Raw genomic sequence first — 25,665 nt, 5'->3', positions numbered from 1 at the left:
TGCTTATGCACCCTTTTTGGTGAATTGACCCTTTTATCAATTATGATGTCCTTTTTTGTCTCTTGAAACAGTTTCAGATTTATTTATGGCTATTGTAGTCCTTTGATTTTCCACATAAATCTTAGAATCAGTTTGCTGATAAAAACTTCCTGGGCTCATGATTGAGACTGCTTGAATCTATACATAAAGTTTGGGAAAACTGACATCTTAAGTTGTCCAATTCATAAAAACAAAACATCTCTCTATTATTTAGATATTCTTTGTTTTCTTTTGTCAGTGTTTTGTAGCTTTCTGAAAACACATCTTATATTTTATAGATTTATCCTTAAGTACTTCCTTTTTTTTGTGCAATTGTTACTGGGCTGAAAAAAAACCCTTAAGTTCCAATTGTTCATTTCTGATATACAGGAAAGCAGTAACTTTTGCAAATTGACCTTGGATCCTGCAGAGTTAGTATATTCCCTTATTATTTCCAGGAATGTTTTGGAACATTTTGGGGAAGATTCTATATAGAAAATGTTACCTGTTAATATATAGAGATTTATTTCTTCCTCTTCAATCTGTATGCCTTCCCCCCCTTTTCTTACCTTACTGTATTAGTTAGGAGTTCCAGTAAGACACTGAGTAAAAGTGATGAGAAGTTAATCCTATTCCCTAACTTAGAGGGAAAGTGTTTTGTCTCCCACAATAGATAGGACATTAGTGTTAGATCTTTCATATATACATTTTATTAGGTTGTATCCTCATACTGCTAATTTTTTGAGAGTGGCTTTTTCTTCCCACGAAAGGTGTCTTAGTATGATCAGGCTGCTATAACAAAAACACAATAGACTGAGTGGCTTACAAACAACAAGCATTTATTTCTCATAGTTCTGGAGGCCAGGAAGCCCAAGGGTGCCAGCAGGTCCCCTGTGATGAGTGCCCAATTTCTGGTTCATAGGTGGCTGTCTTCTGGAGGTGTGCTCACATAGGGGAAGGGTGAATGAGTTCTCTGGGGTCTCTTTTATAAGACCACTAACCCCATAACCTCCTAGAGGCTCTACCTTCAAATTCCATCATATTGGAGGATAGGATGTAACATGGATTTTGGGGGGACACAGACATTCAGTCTATAGCAAATGCATTGTAAATTTACTGAAATGCTTTTCATTTTCCCACTGATACAATCATACGGTATTTCTTATTGTCTGTTACCATGATTTACATTTATTGACTTATAAATGTAGAAACAGGCTTGCATTTCTGAAATGAAACCCATTTGGATATATCAACCTTTTATATATTGCTGGATTTGGTTTCCTAATATTTAGAAAGATTTTTAGATCTAACGTCACGAGAAATGTTAGTCTGTAGTTTTCTTTTAAGTTTTCTCATTGCATATTAGAATTAATACTGGACTCATGAAATGGTGGGGAATTGTTCCCTCCTCTTTACTTTCTTCAAAGAGTTTGTATAGAATTGATATTATTTCTATTTGTTTGGTAGACTTCACTGGTGAGATCATCTGGATCTGTGTTTTTTTTGGGGGGGGGCGGTTTTAAACACTAAATTTAAAAAGTTCTTGAGGTTACAAAAGTTAAGTGAGGATTTATTAAGGGACAGACAGGACACTCTAAAGGGGAGTGCAGGCAGGCTCAGGTGAGCAGCTGCACTAAATTAACTTTCTTTTACAGATACAGAACTACTCAGGTTAGATATTTCATTAGGAGTACATTTGGAAGTTTGTGTTGCAAGAAATAGGTCTATTTCAGCCAAATAATCAACTCTATGGGCACAGAAGTGCGTGTAGTGTTCTCTTACTATACATTTAGTGTGTAAGGGATCACTAGTGCTGACTGCTCTTTCATAACTGACCCTGGTAACTTGTGTCTTCTTTCTCTCTGTTAGCCTAGCTAGCGATTAATCAATTTATTAATCTTTTCAAAGAACGTATCTTATTTTTCTTCATTCTTTCCTATTTTCAATTTCACTAATTTCTGCTCTAATTTTTAAATTATTTTCTTTTTCTGCTTCCTTTAGGGTTAATTTCCCTTTTTCTAGTTCCCTAGAGTGGATACTTTTGGTTACTGATTTTAGATCTTCTTTCCTATTATGTGCACTTAAGAGTTATAAACTAACCTCTGACCATTGCTTTAGTTTTTAATTTTTAAAAACAGGTTAAGCACGTTATTTAGCACAGTGCCTGGCATATCACAGTGGCTGTTACAATCACATCACCTTATATTTAGCACATTTCTGGAGCTTCCTATTTGATAGCATGACTCAAGAACCCTACTTCAATGGGTCAATTTTTCCACTGCTGCCATATTAACTTACTAAAGCAATACTATGACTGTGGTACCCCCTTGTGCAAAAACCGTCAGTAGCTGGCTCTTATCAATCCAGTAAATTGAAAATGTAAAGTCACCCACAATCCAGCCTCAACCTAACTTTTCAGCCTCAGCTCCCAGTTAAGAGATAGACTGGGATTTCAAAATTGTAGGATAAACAAGATTATACTGTATAGCACAGGGAAATATATACAAGATCTTATGGTAGCTCACAGAGAAAGGAATGTGACAGTGAATATATATACGTTCATGTATAATTGAAAAATTGTGCTCTACACTGGAATTTGGCACAACACTGTAAATGATTATAAATCAATTAAAAAAAATGTTAAAAAAAAAAACCCACTGGGACACTCTATAGTCTGCACCTGATGTGTTGTAGCGAGCTACCCTTTCACATGACCACTGCTTTAGTTGCATCTCACAAATATTTTTCATTTATAAAAAAATTCTCAAAATCTCTCTCATGATTTCTTAGTTGACCCTTGCATTATTCAGATGTGTGTTAGTTAATTTTCCAAATATTTAGGAGCACTCCAGCTATCTTTCTGTACTTGCTTTCTTATTTACTTCTGGTATGGTCTCAGAAAATCTTTTTAAATTCTACACATTTAAATTTGTTAAAGTGTGCTTTATGGAGTAGAATGTGTTCTGTTTTGGTTGTACGTTTCCTGTATACTTGCAAATAATGTGTATTTCCTTGTTGTTGAAATAGTGTCTCTCTCTCTCTCTCTTCACACACACTCACACATACCAGTAGATCCAAACTGGTTGACAGTGCTCTTCAGATCATCAATACCTATACCCTTACTAATTTTTTGCCTTCTTGATCTACCAGTGCAGACAGAGCAGAGTTTAAGGCTCCAACACTTATAGTGGATTTGTCCTACTTCTCTTTCCAGTTCTGTTTTTAACCTGTGTATTTTGAAGTTCTGTTGTTAGGTGCATAGACATTTAGGATTGTTATGTCTTCTTAGAGAGCTGACCTCTTTATTGGTATGCAATGTTTCTCTGTCCTTGGTAATCTTCCATGTTTTGAAGTATAGTAAAATTAATACATTTAGTTCAGTATTCTTTTGGTTAGTGTTAGCATGGCATATTTTTCTATCTCTCCTTACTCTTAAGCTACCTGAGTCTTTGTGTTTATGGCACATTCTTGTAGCCATTTATTTTATATGAACCCATTTTATTTCTTCTCTTAGCGTGTCATTTATACTTCTTTTAAACTCTTTTTAGTGGTTGCCTAGTGTTTATAACAGACATTTTAAAGTAATCTATGTCTACCTTAAAATAACATAATAACAGTATCACTTCACATGTGGTAAAGGCACCTTATAACAGGGTATTCCCTGTAGTCTTTGCCATCCCTTGTGGTACTGCAGTCATTAATTTATCCATATGCTATAATAACATTATACCTTCTTACTGTTACTATTTTCAATTGCATCCTGAACATTCTAAGCATTATATGACTCTGGATCTTCTTTATCTTCTGTCACAGTAGGCTTCCTCTGACCTTGTGGCAGCTGAAGAGAGAAATACTGTTTCTTACTGCCAGTTGAGGTTTGAAGTCCAGGTTCTCCATTTGGCCTCTATGGACACCACAGGGTAGGGACTGGGACCACTTTTTGCAGCTAGTCAGTGCTGAACATCTTGGCTCTCCATTAGGCCTTCACCCTAATGGAAAGGTGGAGTGGTTCTTTGCTACTGTTTCTCTCCACTGTCCAAAGTCTTATGATTGTTTTCTACGTAATGTCTAGGGTTTTAGCTGTATTTAAGGGGAGGAACAGGGTGAAGTATGTCTAATTAATTTTATATGAAAACGTCAGTCTCCAAAATTTTTACTAAAACTGCTTTAAAATTTTTGTGTAACTTTTAAATATGTAAAATATTTATGTAGTTCAAAAATCCATATTGTATAAAAAGGTATATTCAAAGTTTCACTTCCATTCCTGTCCCCTCCACTCATTCTCCTCCTTCCCATTTTTATTACTTTCTGATTTTCTTCCAGTATTTCATTTTTGCAACTATAAGCAATGATATATATTCTTGTGTCTCTTCCTTTCTTACTCAAAAGGTAACTTTCTATACACACTGTTCTGCTTCTTTTTGATTTAATATATACTGAATATTACCCTTTATCTGTGTATAAACTCTTCCTATAGTTGCATCGTATTCATTTGTGGGTAGATGTAACCCAAATTGAAGTCAATTTATCAGTGATGAACATTTGGGTTAATGATATTTTACTGCTATTATCAACTATGCTATGACGAATGACCTTGTGCACGTATCATATTGTATTGTGCAGGTACAGCTTTAAGATATATTCCTAGAAATGTGACTGCTGGGTAAAATCTAATACATCTGGATTTTTTTTTTAGTACCGAAAATGTACATTTATTAAAGGCAGATCTGATTGTGTTACTACTTTACTTAAAACCGTTAATGGCTAGCCATTGCTTAAAAACTTCAGAATAGGGCCTCAGTATAGTCTCTTGGTCCATATGTCTTCTGGCTTTCCTTGTTCCAGCCTTATTAATCTATTTTTTAAGACCCTGTGCTCCCTATCTTCTCTTCTACCAAGAATCTTGGTACTTGTTCTTTTCTCTGCTCGGGATGCTTATATTTCCTTATTTCCTTTCTTCCTACACTTTCTTTAGAGTTTTGCTCAAGTATCACTTTATCTTAACATGTCTTCCTGAGTTTGAAAAACTTCATAAAATAGTAAATAGGCAAGTGAACCCCTCCTCTGAGGTATCCTTTACTAAGTATCAACAAATATCACACATTGTTTATGGAGAGATTTCATTGTACTCCCTAAAGTCAAGTAGTGCTATTAGAGAAACTGTATTGCACACTTTTGCTTTCTGATGCTTATCAAATTTAGTTACTTTTTAATGTAATTTAATTAAGTCCCCCCCCAAAAAAACTTCAGCTCCCTGAAAGCAGAGATGGTCTGTATTTTTTTCATAATTACTTTTCCAGTACTTAGTCCAATGCTTGAATTGGGTATTCAAAGCGCCCTATGAAAACTGAGGCTGTGCTATTATATATCATCAAGACTGTTGTACAGGGGTCTACCAAGTAGTAGGTGTTGGGTAAATAGTTGTGAGATTTTAATTGCATTTCTTAAAGATCACATACTTGGTAAGTCATGGTTATTTTTCAGATTTGTTTCATTACAGGTTATTTTGTAATAATATAGAATATAGTTCCTTGTGCTATACAGCAGGTCATGGTGGTTTATCTATTTCATATATAGTAGTGTGTATCTGTTAATCCCAAACTTCTAATTTATCCCTGTCCCTGCTTTCCCTTTGGTAACCGTAAGTTTGTTTTCTATGTCTGTGAGGCTGCTTCTGTTCTGTAAATAAGTTCATTGGTTTCCCCCTTTTTTAAGATTCCACACATAAGTGATATCACATGATATTTGTCTTTCTCTGAATTACTTATATAATCTCTAGGTCCATCCATGTTGCTGCCAAAGGCATTATTTCATTCTTTTTTATGGTTGAGTAATATTCCACTGTGTGTGTATATATATAATATATACACACATACATATACACATACACACACCACATCTTTATCCATTCATTTTTTGATGGACATTTAGGTTGCTTCCATGTCCTGGCTATTATAAATAGTCCTGCTATGAACATTAAGGTGCATGTATCTTTTCAAATTGGAGTTTTCTCCAGATACATGCCCAGGAGTGGGATTGCTGGATCATATGGTAAGCCTATTTTTAGTTTTTTTAAGGAGCCTCCATACTGTTCTCCACAGTGACTGCACTGATTTACATTCCCAACAGTGTAGGAGGATTTCTTTTTCTCCATACTCTCTCTCTAGCATTTATTATTTGTAGACTTTTAAATGATGACCATTGTGACTGGTGTGAAGGGATACCTCACTGTAGTTTTGATTTGCATTTCTCTAATAATTAGTGATAGTGAGCATCTTTTCATGAGCCTGTTGCCCATCTGTATGTCTTCTTTGGAGAAATGTCTATTTAGGTCTTCTGGCCATTTTTTGACTGGGTTGTTTATTTTTTTTTTAATATTAAGCTGTATGAGCTGTTTGTATATTTTGACATTATTTTTTCTGTATTTTTTTTTCCTTTTGTGGTATCTTTGTCTAGTTTTGTATCAGAGTGATGTGGCTTCATACAATGAGTTCTGAAGTGTTCCTTCCTCTGCAATTAACCGGAATAGTTTCAGAAGGGTAGGTGTTAACTCTTCCCTAAATGTTTGGTAGAATTCACCTGTGAAGCCATCTGGTCTTGAAATTTGGGGGGGGAGGGGTTAAAACTACTTATTCAATTTCAGTACTAGGAATTAGTCTGTTCATATTTTCTAGAAATTAAGCTTTTATCAGCTGCATCATCTGCAAATATTTCCTCCCATTCCACAGGTTGTCTTTTCATTTTGTTTATAGTTCCCTTTGTTGTGCAAAAGCTTGTAAATTTAATGAGGTCCCATTTGTTTATTCTTGCTTTTTATTTCTATTGCCTTGGCAGACTGCCCTAGGAGAATATTACTATGATTTACATCAGAGAATGCTTTGTCTATCTTCTTTTCTAGGAGGTTTATGGTGTCTTGTCTTATGTTTAAATCTTTATGTCATTTTGAGTTTATTTTTGTGTCTGATGTGATACAGTGTTCTAACTTCATTAATCTACATGTGGCTGTCCAGCTTTCCTGACACCACTTGTAGAAGGGATAGTCTTTTCTCTATCATATGTTCTTGCCTCCTTTGTTGAACATTAATTGACAGTGGGTGTGTGGGTTTATTTCTGTGCTCTCAATTCTGTTCCATTGGTTCGTATGTTTGTTTTTGTGCCAATACCATGCTGTTTTGTTTACTGTAGCTCTGTAGTATTGTCTGAAGTCTGGGAGGGTCATGCCTTCAAATTTGTTCTTTTCTTCAGTATTGTTTCGGCAATTCTGGGTCTTTTGATTTCATATAAATTTTAGTATTATTTGTTCTAGTTCTGTGAAAAATGTCCTGGGTAATTTGATAGGGACTGCATTAAATATGTAGATTGCTTTTGGTAGTATGGCCATTTTAACAATGTTAATTCTTCTAATCCAAGAGCATGCGTATATTTCCATTTCCTTAAATCACCTTTGATTTCTTTAATCACCTTTAATTTCTTTAATCAATATTTTATAGTTCTCCATGTATAAGTCTTTCACCTCCTTTGTCAGGTTTGTATTTTCTTTTTAACTTTCCTTTTCTGATATTTCACGGTTAGTGTAAAGAAATGCAACATTCCTTTCTGTATGTTAATCTTGTATCCTGCTACTTTGCTGAACTGGTTTACCAGCTGTAATAGTTTTTATGTGGAGTCTTTAGGGTTTTCTAGATATAGTATCATGTCATCCACGTATAGTGACAATTTTACCTCTTCTCTTCCAATTTAGATCCCTTTTATTTCTTTTTCTCATCTGATTCCTATGGATAGGACTTCAATATTATGTTGAATAGAAGTGGTGGGAGTGGGCATCCTTGTCCTGTTCCAGATTTTAGCAGGAAGGGTTTCAGCTTTTCACCATTGAGCATGTGGTTTTGTCATAAATTAGCTTTTATTATGTTTCCTCTACCTCCATTTTGGTTAGAGTTTTTATCATGAATGGATGTTTAATTTTATCAAATGCTTGTTCTGCATCTACTGAGATGATCATGTGGTTTTTGTCCTTTATTTGTTGACACGGTGTATCACACTGATTGATTTATGTATGCCGAACCACCCTTGTGACCCTGGGATGAACCCAACTTAATCGTAGTATATGAACTTTTTATGTGTTGTTGGATTTGGGTTGCTAATATTTTGTTGAGAATTTTTGCATCTATATTCATCAAAGATATTGGCCTGCAATTTTCTTTTTTGGTAGTGTCTTTACTTTTGGTATCAGCATGATGGTGGCTTCGCAGAATGAGTATGGGAGTGTTCCCTCCTCTTCAGTCTTTTGGAGTGTTTGAGAAGGATTGGTATAAGTTCTTCTTTGTATGTCTGACAGAACTCCCCAGTGAAGGCATCTGGTCCTGGACTTCTGTTTGCAGGGAGGTTATTACTATTATTTTTTAAACACTGCTGACTCTATTCCACTTCTAGTGATTGGTCTGTTCAAATTATCTATTTCTTCTTGATTCAGTTTTGGTGAACTGTATGGTTCTAGAAATTTGTCCATTTCTTCTAGGTTGTCCAGTTTGTTGCCATATAATTTGTTCATAGTATTCTCTTATGGTTTTTTATATTTCTGTAGTGTTGGTTATAATTTCTCCTCTTTCATTTCTTCTTTTGTTTATTTGAGTCCTCTCTCTTTTCTTCTTGGTGAGCCTGGCCAGAGGTTTGTCAGTATTTTTAACTCATTCAAAAAACCAGCTCTTGATTTTATTGTTTTTTTCTAAAGTTTTAAAAATATCTTTTTAATTTCCTCCCTGAACTTTATTATTTCTTTCCCTCTGCTAACTTTAGGTTCTGTTTGTTCTTCTTTTTCTAATTATTTTAGGTGGTAGGTTAGGTTGTTTATTTGAGATTTTTCTTGTTTTTCTGAGGAAGGTCTGTAGTGCTATGACCTTTCCTCTTAGCACTGCTTTTGTTGCATCATTTAGATTTAGTGTGGTTGTGTTTTCATTGACATTTGTCTCAAGGTATCTTTTAATTTCCTCTTCAGCTTCATTATTGACCCACTGTTTTGTTGTTGTTATTGGTGGTGGTGGTGGTTTTGTTTTTAATAGCATATTGTTTAGTGGTTGTATTTTCTACTTCTTCCTGGTGCAGTCCTAGGAGATTGTATCTTTCTAAGAATTTGTCCATTTCTTCTAAGGTTGTCCATTTTATTGGTGTATAGTTGCTGGTAGAAGTCACTTATGATCCTTTGTATTTCTCTGGTGTTCACTGTAACTTTCCTTTTTCATTTCTTATTTTATTGACTTGGGTCCTCTCCCTTCTTTTCTTAATGAGTCTAGTTAAAGGTTTATCAATTTTATCTTTAAAAAAAACCAGCTTTTAGTTTTATTGATCTTTCCTATTGTTTTTAGTCTATACTTCATTTACTTCTGCTCAGATTTCTTTCCTCCTAACTTTGGGTTTTGTTTGTTCTTTTTCTAGATGCTTTAGCTGGAAGGTTAGTTTTAGTGACTTGATACACAATTTGTATAATGCAGTTAATGCAGTGCTGAGAGAGAAATGCAGCATGAAATAAATATATTAAAGAGGAAAGGTCTCAAATCTATGATCTCACATTAAGAAACCATAAGAACTAAGCCATGGAAAAGAAATTGAAAACATATATATGTATGTATATATATGTTTAACTGAATCACCTTTCTGTACACCTGAAAGTAGCATTGTAAATCTACACTTCAAAAAAAAAATAAAATTAAAAAAAGAAACTATAAGAGAGCACAAGAAATCCAAATCAAGCAGTAGGTAAAAAATAAAGGGCAGAAGTCAATGAAGTTGAAAACAGAAAACAAGAGAGAAAACTCAATGACAGAAGAAGCTGGTTGAAAAGAATAATGAAATAGACAAATTTCATTTGAGATAAAACAAATTATCAATACAATGAATAAGATGGGGATATAAATACAGATCCCAGATACATTAAAATGACAAAAAGAAAATAGTATGAACAACTCTAGACACATAAATCTGACAAGTTAGATACAATGGGCTAATTGCTGGAAAGCAAAGCAAAAATACCATAGTTTGCCCAGTGGAGATAATTTAAATAGTCCTATAACTATTACAGAAAGTGAATTTGTAAGTTTAAACACCCCAAAAAAGAAACCTCCAGGCCCAGATGCTTTTGCTAGAGAATTCTACCAAACATTAACGAAGAATAAACACCACTTCTACACAATCTCTTCCAGAAAACAGAAGAGGAGGAAACCATTTCCAACTAGTTGAATGAGGCCAGCATTATCCTGATAGAAACAGGAGACAAAGACAGTACAAAACTACAGACCGTCTCATGAAGAGATGCAAAACCACTTTTAAAATGTCAGCAAATATAACTGAGCAATAAGTAAAAAGAATTATATGCCAAGACCAAGTAGGGTTTATTCCAAGTATGCAAGACTGGTTTAGTATTTGAAAATCAGCCAGTGTAGTCCACCATGTTAATGGCATAAATAAGAAAAAACCACATAATCACAGCAGTAGACACAACAAAAGCATTTTTTAAAAATTCAATATCTCATTCATGATAAATACTCTCTGAAAACTAGGAATAGAGAGGAATTTCCTCAAGTTGATGAAGAATATCTGTAGAAAATCTCCTGCTAACATCATCTGCTGAAAGCTGGATGCTTTCCCTCTAAGGCTGGAAACAAGGCAAATGTATCTACTCTCACCACTCAGCAAACTCTCACCAGTTCAGCAAAGTGTCAGCACAAAAGAACAATGTATAAAAATATTTCTATAAACCAGCAACTGATAAGGAGACAGAAATTTAAAATACAATGACATTTACAATCAATCAAAGTGAAATATTGAGGTATAAATCGAATGAAACATGTATAGGACTTTTATGCTGAAAACTAAAAAACACAGATGAAAAAAATCAAAGATCTAAATAAATACATATACTGTGAATTTTGAATTACAGAACAGCAAAGATGGCAAAAAATTGATAACATACATTTAACATAATTCCTATCAAACATTAAGCAAGATTTTTAAAAACATAATGACATTATTCCAAAATTTATACATGAAGTCAAAGTAACGGGAAGAGCTAAAACAATACTGACAAATAAGTATAATGTGAGAAGCAGCACTCTCCCTCATTTAGAGAACCCAGAAATAGATTCACCCAAGTATACCAAAATCATTTTTGATACAGCTGAAAAAGCAACTCAATGAAAGAAGAGCAAATGAATAACCACAGGTAAAAAAAATTATCTCAACTTACACTTCACTCCTTATTTAAAAATTAACTCAAAATGATTTAAAGAAAAATGATAGATTTAAATATAATTGTAAAATGACCCAACTTTTAAAATTTGGAGAACACCTTTAGACCAAGGACTCGGTGAGGTGCCCTTAGATACGCATAAATACACAACCCTGATAAAGTGGACTTCATCAAAATTAAAAATTTAGGATCTGCAAAAGACTTTATTAAGGGGATGAAAAGCCAAGCTACCCCTTCACAGGCTTTGCCAGCAAGGACCCCAAAAGCCCTCACTGTTGCAATAGACACTTGCAAGTTTCTTCACTGAGGACACCCAGTCTTTGCCTATGATATTCCCTCAGCTGATGGGGCCCCCTAGAGTCCATGCTGCTACAGTGCTCCAGAGCAGGAGATGCCTCTGTGCTCCCTTTGGGGCTGGAGCCACTGCACCCCTCCTCCCCACACTAGCAACACCATGCACATGCTTGAGCTCTAGACTCTAGTGCTGCCACTGTGTATGCCTGTACCCTCATACCAAAAGGGATGCCATTTGCAGAGACATCCCCCATAAAAAAAAAAAAAGAGAGAGAGTGGGAGAAATCAAGCAACTTTTGCCACCAAGGACCCCAGCAGCCTTCGCCCTTCCTGCAGACATTTACAGCATTTGCTGTCAAGAACCCTCACAGTCTTTGTGAATGCTGACCTCAGTTGAGAGATCTTCCTGAAGTCCACAACTGGCACCCAACCCAGCTGCCCCCATGTACCACCCACAGGTGAAGGTATTTCCCTACTGAATCCAGTCCATAAAGTGTGGAAGAGGTTACTATTTCTTCACATGCAAAGACATCAATGTAAACCTATTAGGAACGTGAGAAATACAGGAAACATGACACCACCAAAGGGAAATGTATTTCAAGTAGCCAACTCCAAAGGTACAGGAATCTACACTGTCTGACAAAGAAATAAAAATGTTTTAAGGAAGAGTAGCAAGCTAGCAGAGAATACAAATAGACAACGCAATGAAATCAGGGAAACATTACATGAACAAAATGAGAAGTTAAAGAAAGAGACAGAAATCATAAAAAGAGAACCAAGTAGAAGGCTATTTCTAGAAACATACAACCTACCAAGACTGAATCAAGGAGAAATAGAAAATGTGAACTGATAAATAGATGAGTAAAGAGACTGAATGAGTAATCAAAATCCTCCCAACACAGAAAGCCCCAGGACTAGCTTCATTGACAAATTCTTCCAAAACATTAAAAAAAGAATTAATACCAATTCTTCTCAAACTCTTCCAAAAAACTGGGGAAAAGAGAATACTTCCAAACTCATTCTATGAAGCCAGCATTACCTTGATAACAAAGCCAGATAAGGACACAAGAAAACTATACACCAATATACCCAATGAATACAGATGTAAAAATGCTCAACAAAATATTAACAAATCAAATTCAAGAGCACATAAGAAGGATTATACACCATGATCAAGTGGGATTTATCCCTGGGATGCAAGGATGGTTCTACATACACATATCAATAAATCTAGTATATTACATTAATAAAATAAAAGATAAAAACCTTATGATTCTCTCCATAGATGCTGAAAAAGAATTTGACAAAATACCACATCCTTTCATGATAAAAACCGTCAGCAGACTGTGTATAGAAGGAACATATCTCAACATAACAAAGACCACATATGGCAAATTAAAAAGCTATTCATCTAATATCAGGAGCAAGACAAGGATGCCCACTCTTACTCAATAAAGTACTAGAAGTCCTAGCTAGAGTGACTAGGTAAGGCAAAGAAATGAAAGGCATCCAAGTTAGGAAGGAAGAAGCAAAACTGCTGCTATTTGCAGATGATATTATTTCCTATTTAGAAAATCTCAGACTCAACCAAAAAACTGTTGGAGCTAATTAACAATTCCAGTAAAGTTTCAGGGTACAAAACCAACATACAGAATTCAGTTGCATTTCTACACACTAAGAATGAAACCTCTGAAAAAGAAATAAAACTATCCCATTCACCATAGCATCAAAAACAACAAAACACTTAGGAATAAATTTAACCAAAGGAAGTGAGAAATCTCTAAAATGAAAACTACTAGACTTTCCTGATAGAAACTGAAGAAGATAATACAAATAGATCCGTGTTCCTCGGTCATTAGGAATTAATATAATTAAAATGCTCATACCCAAAGGCATCTATCTATTCAATGCAATCCTATAATACTGATGGCATTCTTCAAAAAAATAGAAAAAAAAATCCTAAAATTTGTATAGAACCACAAAAGACCCCCAAATAGCCAAAGCAATCCTGAGGAAAAAGAACAAAGCTGGAGGTATTACAATTACTGACTTCAAACTATACTACAAAGCTACAGTAATAAAGACAGTATGGTACTGGCACAAAAATTGACAGACCAATGGAACAGAATAGAGATCCTAGATTAAACCCCTGCTTCTACTGTCAACTACTATTTGACAAGGGAGCCAACAGCACCCAATGGAGGATAGTCTCTTCAATAAACGGTGTTAGGAAAACTGGATAAACACATACAAAGCAATATAACTAGACCCCTAACTGACACCGCTCACAAAAATTAATTTGAAGAGGACTTAAACTCAAAGACTTAAACATGAGACCAGATACTATAAAATTCCTAAAAGAAAACACAAAGAAGAAGGTCCTCAACATTGGTGTTGGCAATGATTTTTTAGATAAGACATTAGAAGTACAAACAACAAAAGTAAAAACAGGACTAGACTAAACTTAAAAGCTTTTGCACAGCAAAAGAAACAACAAAATGAAAAGGCAACATACAGAACATGAGAAAAATTTTGCAAACCATACATCTGATAAATATATAAGAACTCATACAACTCAAAAACAAAAAAAGCCGATTAAAAATGGGCAGAAGATCTGAATAGGACATTTTTTAAATAAGACATATAGATGACTAACAGGTGCATGAAAAGATGTCTACATCATTAATCATCAGGCAAATGCAGATGAAAACAATGAGGTATCACCTCATACCTGTTAGAATAGTTATTACCAAAGACAAGAAATAACAAGTATTGGATGAGGATGTGGAGAAAATGGAACCCTTGGTGCACTGTTGGTGGGAATGTAAACTGATGCAGCCATTATGGAGAAGGCTATGGAGGCTCCTCTAAAAATTAAAAAGTAGAACTACCTATGAGATTGATCCAGCAATTCCACCTCTGGGCATTTATTTGAAGGAAACAAAAACACTAACTCAAAAAGATACATGCACCCCCATATTCACTGCTGCATTATCTACAACAGCCAAGATATGGAAACAACCTACATGTCCGTTGATAGGTGAAGGGATAAAGATAGTGTGCTACATATATACAATGGAATATTCAGCCATGAGAAAGGAATACATCCTGCCATTTGATTTATAACAACATGGATGGACCTTGAGCACATTATGCATTATGCTAAGCAAGATAAGTCAGAAGGAGAAAGACAAATATTATATGATTATCACTTACATGTGGAATTTTAAAATGCCAAACTTTAAAAAACAGAGACTAAAGCTGTAGTTTCCAGGGAATGGGAGGTAGGGAACGGGACAGATGCTGTTTAAGGGCACAAATTTGTATTGAGTATTAAATAAGCCCTAGAGATATAATGCAAAGTAGAGTAAATACAGACAACAATATTGAATTGTAATCATCAAACTTGCTAAGAGACTATAACTTAACTATTTCAACTACTAAAAAGAAAGGGTAATTATGTAGTATGATAGAGGTGCTAATTACTACAACAGCAAACATATTATCATATATAAATGTATCAAATTAACAAGTTGCACACCTTAAATTTACATAATGTTATATTTCAAACATATTTCAATAAAAAATTAAAAAGAAAAAAAAGGTATTGTGGCTAAAAAGTTCTCCTAATCTTGAAAGGGAAATGAACATCCAGATTCATGAAACTCAAAGGACCCCAAATAAGATTAATCTAAAGTAAAGTATATTGGAACACATTATCAAATTGTCAAAAGTCACAGAGAGAATTTCGAAAGCAGCAAGAGAAAAGTGACTCATCACATAGAAGGGAATTCCCATAAGATTATTAGATTTCTCAGCAGGAAACTTGCAGAGTACGAGAGAGTAGGGGTGATACATTCAAAAGAAAAAACCAGCCAACCTAGAATACTATACCTGGTAGAACTATCTTTTACAAATGAAGATGAAATAAAGTCTTTTTCTAGATAAAGAAAAACCAGTGGAGTTTGTAACCACTAGACCTGCCTTATAAGAAATGCTTAATTAAGGGAGTTCATCAAAATGAAATGAAATTACATTAAACAGCAACACAAAATAATCTCACTAATGAAGGGAAATAAATAAATATACCCCATGTTTCAAACTGAAGAATTAATGTTAAAATGTCCCTATGATCCAAAGTGATCTATAGAGGCAATGCAATTCCTATCAAAATCCCAATGGCAATCTTTACAGAAATAGGAAAAAACTATCCTAAAATTCATATGAAACACAAAAGACCTTGGATAGCCAAAACAATCTTGAGAAAGAACAATGCTGGAGGCACTTCAAAATATATTATAAGGTTATAGTAACTTTCTGACTTCAAAATATATTATAAGGTATAGTAACAAAAACAGTATGGTAAAGGCATGCAGACAGAGTTATAAACCAATGGAGTAATAAAGGAGCCCAGAAATATACCCACACATCTACAGTCAACTGGTCTTCAACAGGGTGCTAAGAACACAAAATGAGGAAAGGACAGTCTCTTCAATAAATGGTGCTGTGAGAACTGGACATCCACATGTAGAAGTTGAAATTGGATTCTTGTCTCACACTCTATACCAAAATCAACTCAAAATTGATTAACAACTTAAATGTAAGACCTGAAACCATAAAACTCCTCAAAGAAAACATGGGGGAAAAAGCTCCTTGACATCAGTCTTGGCAATGGTTGTTATATGACACCAAAAACATGGGCAACAAAGGCAAAAACAGACAAGTGAGACTGCATCAAAATAAAACCTTCTGAACAGCAAAGGAAATAATCAACAGAGTGAAAAAAGTAGGATGGGAGAAAATATTTGCAAATCATCATAATAACTATTGGGGGCAAATATCCAAAATATATAAGGGAGTCATACAACTCAACAGCAAATAAGCAAAGAAACAGATAAAAAATCAGCAAAGGATTGAAGTTGACTTTTCTCAAAAGAAGCCATACAAATGGCCAATGGATATATGAAAATGTGCTCAACATCACTAATCATCAGAGGAATGTGAATCAAAACCACAATGAGGTATTACTTCACACCTGCAGAGGATGACTGCCAAAGAGACAAAAGATAAGTGTTGGTAAGGATGTGGAGAAAAAGGAACCCTTGTACACTGTTGGTGGGAATGTAAATTGGTACTCCCATGACACAAAACTACAGAGTTTCCTCAAAACACTAAAAATGGAACTACCTTATGGGCCCATAATCCCGCTTCTGGGTGTAAGTCCAAAGGCAGTGCAATCAGGATCTCAAAGAGATATCTGCACTCCATGCTCACCGTAGCCTTAGTCAGAATAACCAGGATATGGAAACAATCTAAAATGTCTGTTGGCAGATGAATGATTAAAGATGTGGTATGTCTATACACAGTAGACTACTATTCAGACACAAACAGGAAGGAAATCCTGACATTTGTCCCAACATGGATAGAACTAGAGGACATTATGCCAAGTGAAATAGGCCAGACACAGAGAGACAAATACTGCGTGATCTCAGTGGAATTCAAAACAGTCAAACTCATAGAAACAGAGAGTAGGATATTGGTTTACAGAGGCTGGGAGATAGGGAACAGGGAGATGTTGGTCAAGGGGTACAAAGTTCAATCACCCAAGATGAACAAGCTATGAAGATCCAATATACAAATGTGACCATAGTTAACAATACTGTTATTGTATACTTGAAATTTGCCAAGAGGGTAGATCTTAAGGCTTCTCACCCTCTCCCAGCTGCCCCCCCCAAAAAAAGGGCAGCTATGTCAGGTGACGAATATGTTAATTAGCTTGATTGTGGCAATTATTTTATAATGTATACGTATATAAAAAATCAAGTCTTATACCTTAGATAGATAGTTTTATTTGTCATTGCACCCCAGTAGAGATAGAAAAAAATGCACAAAAGCCATGAACAGACATCTATTATCTACGGATATACAGATAGCATATGAACACATGAGAAAATATTTAACATCATTAGCCATTAAAGATACAAAATGAGATAGTACTATAGACCTACTGCAACCACTGATACAAAAAAGAGTGACAACACCAAGGACTAGGAAGGATAGAAAGTAACTGGATTTCTCACACACTGTTGGAAGAAATGCAAAATTACACAGCCACTCTGGAAAACAGTTTGGCAGTTTCTATTTTTTAAATTGAGGTATAGTTGATTTACAATGTTATATAAGTTTCAAGTGTACAATATAGGGATTCACAATTTTTAAAGGTTTTTACTCCACTTATAGTTATTACAACATATTGGCTATATTCCCTTTGCTGTACAATATATCCTTTTAGCTTTTTATTTTATACATCGTAGTTTGTAGCTCTTAATCCTCTACCCCTATCTTGCTCCTCCCCTTTTCCCTCTCCCCATTGGTAACCATTAGTTTGTTTTATCTGTGAGTCTGTTTCTTTTTTTGTTATATTTACTAGTTTGTCTTATTTTTTAGATTCCACATATAAGTGGTATCATACAGTATTTGTCTTTCTCTGTCTGATTTATTTCACTAAGCATAATACCCTCCAAGGCCATCCATGTTGCTGCAGATGGCAAAATTTCACTCTTAACAGCTGAGTAGTATTCCATTGTATCTATTCATCTGCTGATGGACACGTAGGTTGCTTCCATATCTTGGCTGTTGTAAATAATACTGCTGTGAACACTGGGGTACACATATCTTTTCAAATTAGTGTTTTCATTTTCTTTGGATAAATACACAGGAGTGGAACTGCTAGATAATATGGTGGTTCTATTTTTAGTTTTTTGAGGAACCTCCATACTGTTTTCCACAGTGGTTGCACCAACTTACATTTCCACCAACAGTGTACAAAGGGTCCCTTTTCTCCACATCCTCACCAATATTGTGGTCTTTTTGATTATTAGATTTTGGCAGTTTCTTAAAGAACAAAACATATGCTTACCACACAACTCCAATTACACTCCTGGGCATTTATCCCAGAGAAATAATAATCTATGTTCACATAAAAATCTGAACATGAATGTTTGTAGCATCTTTATTTATAATAGCCCCAAATTATAAACAACCAAAATGTCCTTTAATAGGTGAATAGCTAAACAAACTATGATACGTTCACAGAGTGGAATGCCATGTAGTAAAAAAAGAAATAAACTATCGATACACACCACAACTTGGATGGATCTCAACCTCAACACCTTAGATACTCTATGATTCCATTTATACAACATCCTGTAAATGGCAAAATTAAAAACAAAACCAAAAACAATCTGAAAACATTTTCTTCTTAAAAAGGCAAGCCAGAGATGGAGGAAAAAATGTTTGTAAAACATATTCTGATAAATCTGAACTCCTTCAACTCAATAATAAAACCAAAACAAAAAACCTAAACTAAACAAAAAAATGGACAAAAGATTTGATGAGGCACTTGATTAAAGGAGATTATGAATGGGTAAAAAGCACATGAAAAGAGGTTCAGCACTGTTAGTTACCAGAGAAATGCAAATAAAAACCCAGTAAGATATAACTCGACGTTAACTAAAATGGTTAAAAATTCTAAGTCTTACCAAACCAAACGCTGGTTAATAAAGAGCAATGAAAACTCTCAGACATTGTTTATAGGCATGAAAAACAGTAGACCCAACTTGGAAACACCTGGCAGCTGCTTTTAAAGTTACACTTAAACTTATCAAAGGACCCAGCAAGCCCACTCCTAGGTATTTACACAAGAAACGAAAACATGGTGACACAAAGACTTATATGTGAATGTTCGTAGTGGCTTTATTCATAATAGCCGCAAACTAGAAAAACATCCGTGTGTCTGTCAACCGAAAGGATAACAGACTGTGGTACATGCACACAAAGGAATACTGCTCAGGATAAAAAGAATAAACTAGTGATACACAGACAGACACACACACACACACGAGTCTCAAAAGCAGTATGCTAAATGAAAGAAGCCAGACAGAAGACAGTATACACTTTATGATTCCATTTATATGAAGTTTGAGAAAATGAAAAACTATTGAAACAGAAAGCAGGTCAGTGATTACTAGGGGTCTGAGAAGTAGGGATGAGAAGAGGGGACTCATTGCAAAGGGGTACAAGGAATTTTGGGCGGATGATGAAAATATTCCAAATCAGGATTTTAATGATGGTAATCTACCGTGTAATTTTTTTAAAGTCATTAACTTATACACTAAAAAGTGCTGAATTTTATTTCCCATTTAATATATACCAACAAAAAATGATAAACGCTTTAAAAAAGAAAAAACAGAACTGCATTCTCGAGGGAGTCACATGGGAAGGCCTGCTCACCCACTGAGACGAGGTGGCTGTAGTTCTCCAGCATCACGTCTCTGTACAGGGTCCTCTGAGCAGGGTCCATCTGCCGCCACTCCTCCTGGGTGAACTCCACGGTCACATCCCTAAATGACACTGATGCCTGGAATGGCATATTTCTAATCAATGTGAGGGTTTAGATTCAGACATGGAAAATAATTTTGAACACTAACTCTTACTATGTTTACTGTTAAAGCTTAAGAAAAGTGCTATAAAGGATGACTAACTATAAAAATTCTGAAGATAGAGGGTAAGACAGTATTAGATTAAAAAAAAAGCAGGGCGATATTGCTCACAATCTAATATAAACACAGAAGTGAGTAGGAAGAGCAGGGCACTGGTGAGAGCCCAGAAAGATGTCCAAGCTTAAACTGAACAAGACTGAAAAAAAGTGGGTAGTAGGAATAATGATAAACAGAGTCAATTTCCTATCTGAATACAAGCGACATAGTTTAAACGAGTGAGGAAAGGCTAGACACAAATGTCATTGGGATAACTAGATGGCCCTCTAGGAAAAGACAGATCTATATCTCACACCACAGAGCGGGAAAAACTTAAAATGTTTGAGATCTAAATGTAAAAAATAAAATCGCATTCTAGAAGACTAAAGGGAACAATTTTGGCGGGTAGAAAATCCCTAATGATGACTGTTAATCCAGGAATCACAAAAGAAAAAACTGCTCAACATAAAAGTCAAATGCCTTTATGGCAAAAAAAAAAAAAAAGAAAAGAAAAGAAAAAAAGGTCACAAGCAAGGCAAAAATACAAAAAACTTGGAAAACTGTGCAATTTATACTGCTAAAAAAGGGCTATAAAGACATACTGGATATAGTAATTAAAATCAGCACACCAATAGGAAATGAGTAAGGGATAAACAGATCAACAAGAAAGAAATATAGATCGATTACAAACAAAAAAAGATGTTCCACCTCACTCATGAGAAGAGGAAAACTTGTAAAACTAAATATATCATTTTTCAATCACACTGGTAAAAAACTCAAAAGTGTGATGGCACACTCTTATTTGTAAGGTTGTGGAAAAAACACACTCTCAAGACTGTTGGCTCTACTTTAAATTACATCCAGAATCTGATCACTTCAAAGGAACAAACACCGTCATGACCATCACTTCTTGCTAGGATTGCAGAAACAGCCTCCTGTATTGTTCCTGCTTTCACTCCTACCCCATTAGAGTCTCTCTTCAAAACGTAGAAGAGTTATTCTTTTAAACTGTAAGTCAAAACTATACTTTTGACTCCAAAGAATAAAAATAAAAACTCTCAAAACCCCCCAGAGAAATAATGTGTTTATGAATTAGAAGACTCATTGTGATCAAGATGTTAATTCTCCCCAAATTGATCTATATTACAGAGTCAGTGCAATCAAAATCAAAATTTCAGCTGGCTTTCCTGACATACATAAGCTGATTGTTAAAACTTTCTATAGAGAATCAAAGGACCTAGAATATCCAAAACACTTTAAAAAAAAAAAAGAACCAAGTTGGGAGACACATATTATCTGATTTCCAGAGTTACTGTAAAGAGGTGCTTATCAAGAAAACGTGGTTTTAGAAAAAGGATTAAGACCATCAAAAGTGAACAGAGTCCAGAAACAGACCCGTACATAGGTTACTAGTTAATTTCCGTCCGAGGTGCCAAAGCCATTCAGTGGAGAACGCACATTCTTGTCAGCAAACGGTGCTGACAGTGGGGTATGCAGAGGCAGAGCGCACACACATGGCAAGTATATGCTCCTCTATGCCCAATGTTTAGGTTCCACCGCCAGCACAAAATACTAAGACCCTCAGACACAGAAATTCTCAGTTTGAGACTGGGCCAACCTTTGTCCTTCTCTGACTGGCAGCCTCTATACTAAAATGAAATTTTAAAGCTGATCAAAAAAGGAAAATATTGATATAACAGATAAAGACTTTGAAATCCTAAGAGAATATCATCAACAAGTTCATAAAAACACATTTAAAACATAAATAAAAATGAACAATTTCCTATGAAAATGTAATAACAAAACTTATACTCAGAAAAAAAAAATTCAGCACAGACTTATGACCAATAAATTAAATAATCAAAGTCTTTATGCAAAAAGTCTTCAAAGGCCTAAATTTAAAAATGAGTTTCACAAAATCTATATGTAACACAATTTTCTCATCTAAATTATTATTAAAGAAAAGGAGCAGGAAGATGCTCCATTTCCATTTATGAGATTATGACCATGATACCATAATCGGACAGAGAAACAAGAAAATATAGTCGAATCCAACTTGTGGATACAGAAATAAAAATCATAAATACAGTATTAGCAAAAAGTCTTACAAAGGTATGTAAGAGCAACTTACCACACTTACCAGCAGTTAGGGTCTACACAGGCATTTAAGTTAACATTAGAAAATCCATTTTACTGTTTACAGTATTTATAGATTAAAGGAAATAAGCTATAACTTTACTCCAACAGATATACAAGATGCAAACAATATAATTCAATGCATATTCATGACCAAGCGTGAAAACCGAGCAAACTGGTACCTGGAGGGAACCTACTTTCCCTGACAAAGGTTACCTACCAAAAGCTGACGGCAAACTAACAGTTAACAGTAAAGCCGGGTGTATTTCCCCTCAAGATTGACTTCATCTATTTCTCTTTTTCCATTTAATGCACAGATCCTGCTGAACCTTATAAATCCTTTACAGTATAAAGTAGGGGATGATTAAAGGGCTCACCTGAAGTATGTTCATTTTCTGCTCTTTGGAGAGTAGAGACCTGTGGTTCAGCTGAGGGGACAGAAAGACAGGTGTCATGAGATTTGGGCCTGCCTTACAGCTCCTAGAGTCACCTCCCCAGATTTCAGCACCCCAGTTGGGGATCATTTTCCCTATAGGCATAGGGTCCTCTGGGCCTGGAAAAGGCACCAGAGGGATAACGTACAGGCGATGCCACCTGTCTTTGTGTGACTCTGAGATGACCGTGAAGCTTAAATCTGCAGTTTCTTACTGAGTGAATGTACATGTTTCTTGATTGTTTTAAAAGATAATGCGTGTGTCCCTCTGATTAACACAAAGGAAAACAACAGGAGATTGGTTGAATTAAATATACCAAAGGATAAAACACTGTTCTTTCATTAAAATTAACCTAGCAGAAAAATACTCATATGCAACATTTATCTACTTTTCTCAGTAACATGACTTACCCCCTGGTATAAACAATCCACAGAAAGCCTAGTAAATGAGATGGGATGCTTTAAGGCAGGGAATTTTAATTGTTTGTTTCAGCTGTGATGTATTTGTTGAAAGGCCCTCTTAATAAAATGCTTTTGGTGACTTACCTGTGAGAGAGTGAAGTGCACTGTTTCCCTCCTGATTTTGTCACAAACTGGGTTTCCCTGGACAAGTCACTGAACCTTTCAGGCCCAATATCTTTAAAGATTTTCAAAAGAGTTAGAAGTAGATGCCCTTGGAAAACCTTTCATGTATCATCATTCTGGGATCCTGTGAGGTCAGGATGTCACTACTGTCACATGTGGCAGTGGCATCTGTAATGAGTGGGGGCCATTTAAGGGGTGTCGAGACAGCATTTCCTCCCTCTGCCCGGTTATCCCTTATCCCTAGGCCTCACCCTCACAAGCTTTCCAACAAAGTGGCCTATTCTGAGCAGTCCGCTCACCTTGCTCTTCTCAAGGCTGGCCCGAACCCCCGACTGTCATACAGGCTGGTGACTTCTGGAGGTGGCACCATCACCAAGACTGGCTCATTCTGGGCAAGGCGATTAAGAAATGCTTCTGATCGTTCAAATCTAGGATCTGCTCCTTTCTGGGCTCTTCTGTCTCTGCTCTGAAGCTCTGGAGAGAGATATAGGGTCATAGGATTGCTCTCTTCCAGGTAAGACTCCAGTTCACAGACTCCCTGCTTCCTACCTCTCAAGGGTCGCTTTATTTCAAGGCAATTGGGGCATGGATCCGAGAAACAAATTCATTTTAGCAGCGAAAGGCTGACTCTTGATATTCATTATAAATCAGACAAAGACAGACAGCCTGACAGTGCAGAAGGGACCAGGGACCTCTGTCTGACCCAAGGGACCTGAAGAGACAATGGAAATCCCAGAGCACACTTGACACATGGGAGGGTTGTGTACACATTCACTCTCCCTTGTATTTCTAGGAACTGGGGACAGGCCACTTTGCCAAGTGCTGTGAAGGCTACAATGACGGTTTTAGGCAGGTGTGATATTTAGACAAAGCCTGAGATTGGAAGTAAAGCATACCTGCCCTTGAATCCAAACTCACTCACCGCCAGCTAGTGAACCAAGCACATCGTTCCACCAACCTGAGCCTCGGTTTTCGTTAAAGTGATTATGAGGTTACATTAAGTCACCCAATGAGAAGAATAAAGTGCCTTCCAACTAGAATAGCAGTTGTCACTTACTCAGTGCTTAGGATCAGGCACTTGTCTGTACAAGTCCATTACTGTACAAGTAATGACTTAGATCTACGTTTCAAAACAACGCCACGCAACAGTCATTATTAATATCATTTTCAAATGAGAAACCAGACTCTTACCCAGATTCTTTTTGTCGCCCCTGCTTAAAGGTGACAGAGCTGGAATTTACCCGGGCCCTTCTGACTCCAGAGCTCGGGCCCTCACCGCAGATCCATGGCCACCGTCAGCGCTATAAATGCACTCCCCGCCCCTCCCGCTGCCGACCCGGGCTTTTTCCCCCGTCGGGCTGCAGGCGGGGCCGGGCATAAGGTCCCTACACACCGAGAACCGCACCGAGCACCTGCTCCTAACTAGACAGCCTGACCTGCACCCGGGGGCCCGAGGGCCGGGGTCCCCCCACCTGGCCTTCCCCAGAATGAGGGCCCGCCCGGGCGCTTACACCGGCATTGGTGGGAGGGAGTCCCAAAGACTTTCCGCTCCCATCTCTAGGCACAAATGCAACCTTCCCAGCTGGCTCCCCACACTCTCACCCCGGGTGCGCTCCCTTTATTTTCCGAGTAGACCCCTAGGTTGCCAAACCACTTCCCTTGAGTCCACAGGGGGACGAGTGAGGAGGCGGGGCTACGGCTGCACACGCGCAGAAGCAGCCCAGATGCCCCTTCCCAGGGTGCCGCGCGGTGAAACAAAAGGACTCGGGACTACAATTCCCACAGACCTCCGCGTCCTCTGTTAAGGTCATGCGTTGTTAAAAGTCTGTCCAGGCTTTCTCAGAGCCCGGCGAAAATAGGTTAAACTTGAACGTAACTGCCCAATGCAAAGGGTGGTTGGTCCTCTCTTCGCTCTACATTGAAATAGCTGCCTTTTCATAAGTCATTTGGAGACAAATGGGGAAACTTGAATATGAATTTGATATTGAAAATATTAAAATTACCATTACTTAGGTGAAGTGTGGAAAAATTTTGGAGTTATATAAAAAAATTGATTTTTTGGGAAAAAAAGAATGATTGAGGTATTTAGGATTAAAATTACATAGTTATAAAACTATAATTTTACAGTTTTTCAACCTGGGACCTCTACCCTGTTTCTGTACAGCCAACAATTCCATTAAACACTGAGCCCCGAATTGGCGCCCTGGAGCCCAGTGTGGGGATTCCACTGGGGGTGAAGAAAGGTACTGTAGGTGTGGATGCATATAGGGAAGCTGTTGGTATTTTTACAACAACATTGTTTCCTGCTGAATACTATTAATGTTTTAACAAGTTTTTGTTAATTAAATTACATTAATCTTGGATTTCTGTGCACGCTTTTGCTGACATTTATAATTCTTTGTGATTCTTTAAGGAATTAC

At 36.4% G+C, this 25,665-nt stretch overlaps 1 protein-coding gene across 1 annotated transcript in view; it reads right to left on the bottom strand.

The window, feature by feature from the left end:
- The window catches only part of ZNF782 (zinc finger protein 782), a 35,279-nt gene extending 10,312 nt beyond the window's left edge, over positions 1-24,967 (bottom strand). The window contains exons 1-4 of the mRNA XM_014561430.2: positions 24,437-24,967; positions 23,545-23,719; positions 22,605-22,655; positions 19,847-19,973 (exon numbers count right to left, since the gene is read on the bottom strand). Coding sequence (XP_014416916.1) covers positions 19,847-19,973; positions 22,605-22,619 — 142 coding nt within the window. The 5' untranslated portion in view covers positions 22,620-22,655; positions 23,545-23,719; positions 24,437-24,967. The remainder of the gene's footprint in view (positions 1-19,846; positions 19,974-22,604; positions 22,656-23,544; positions 23,720-24,436) is intronic.
- Positions 24,968-25,665: the final 698 nt, after the last annotated feature.

Source organism: Camelus ferus, chromosome 4 (genome assembly GCF_009834535.1).
Source record: "Camelus ferus isolate YT-003-E chromosome 4, BCGSAC_Cfer_1.0, whole genome shotgun sequence".
NCBI lineage: Eukaryota > Metazoa > Chordata > Mammalia > Artiodactyla > Camelidae > Camelus > Camelus ferus.
Note: the sequence above shows the minus strand (reverse complement) of the source record. Positions and strands in the feature narration are given on the sequence as shown.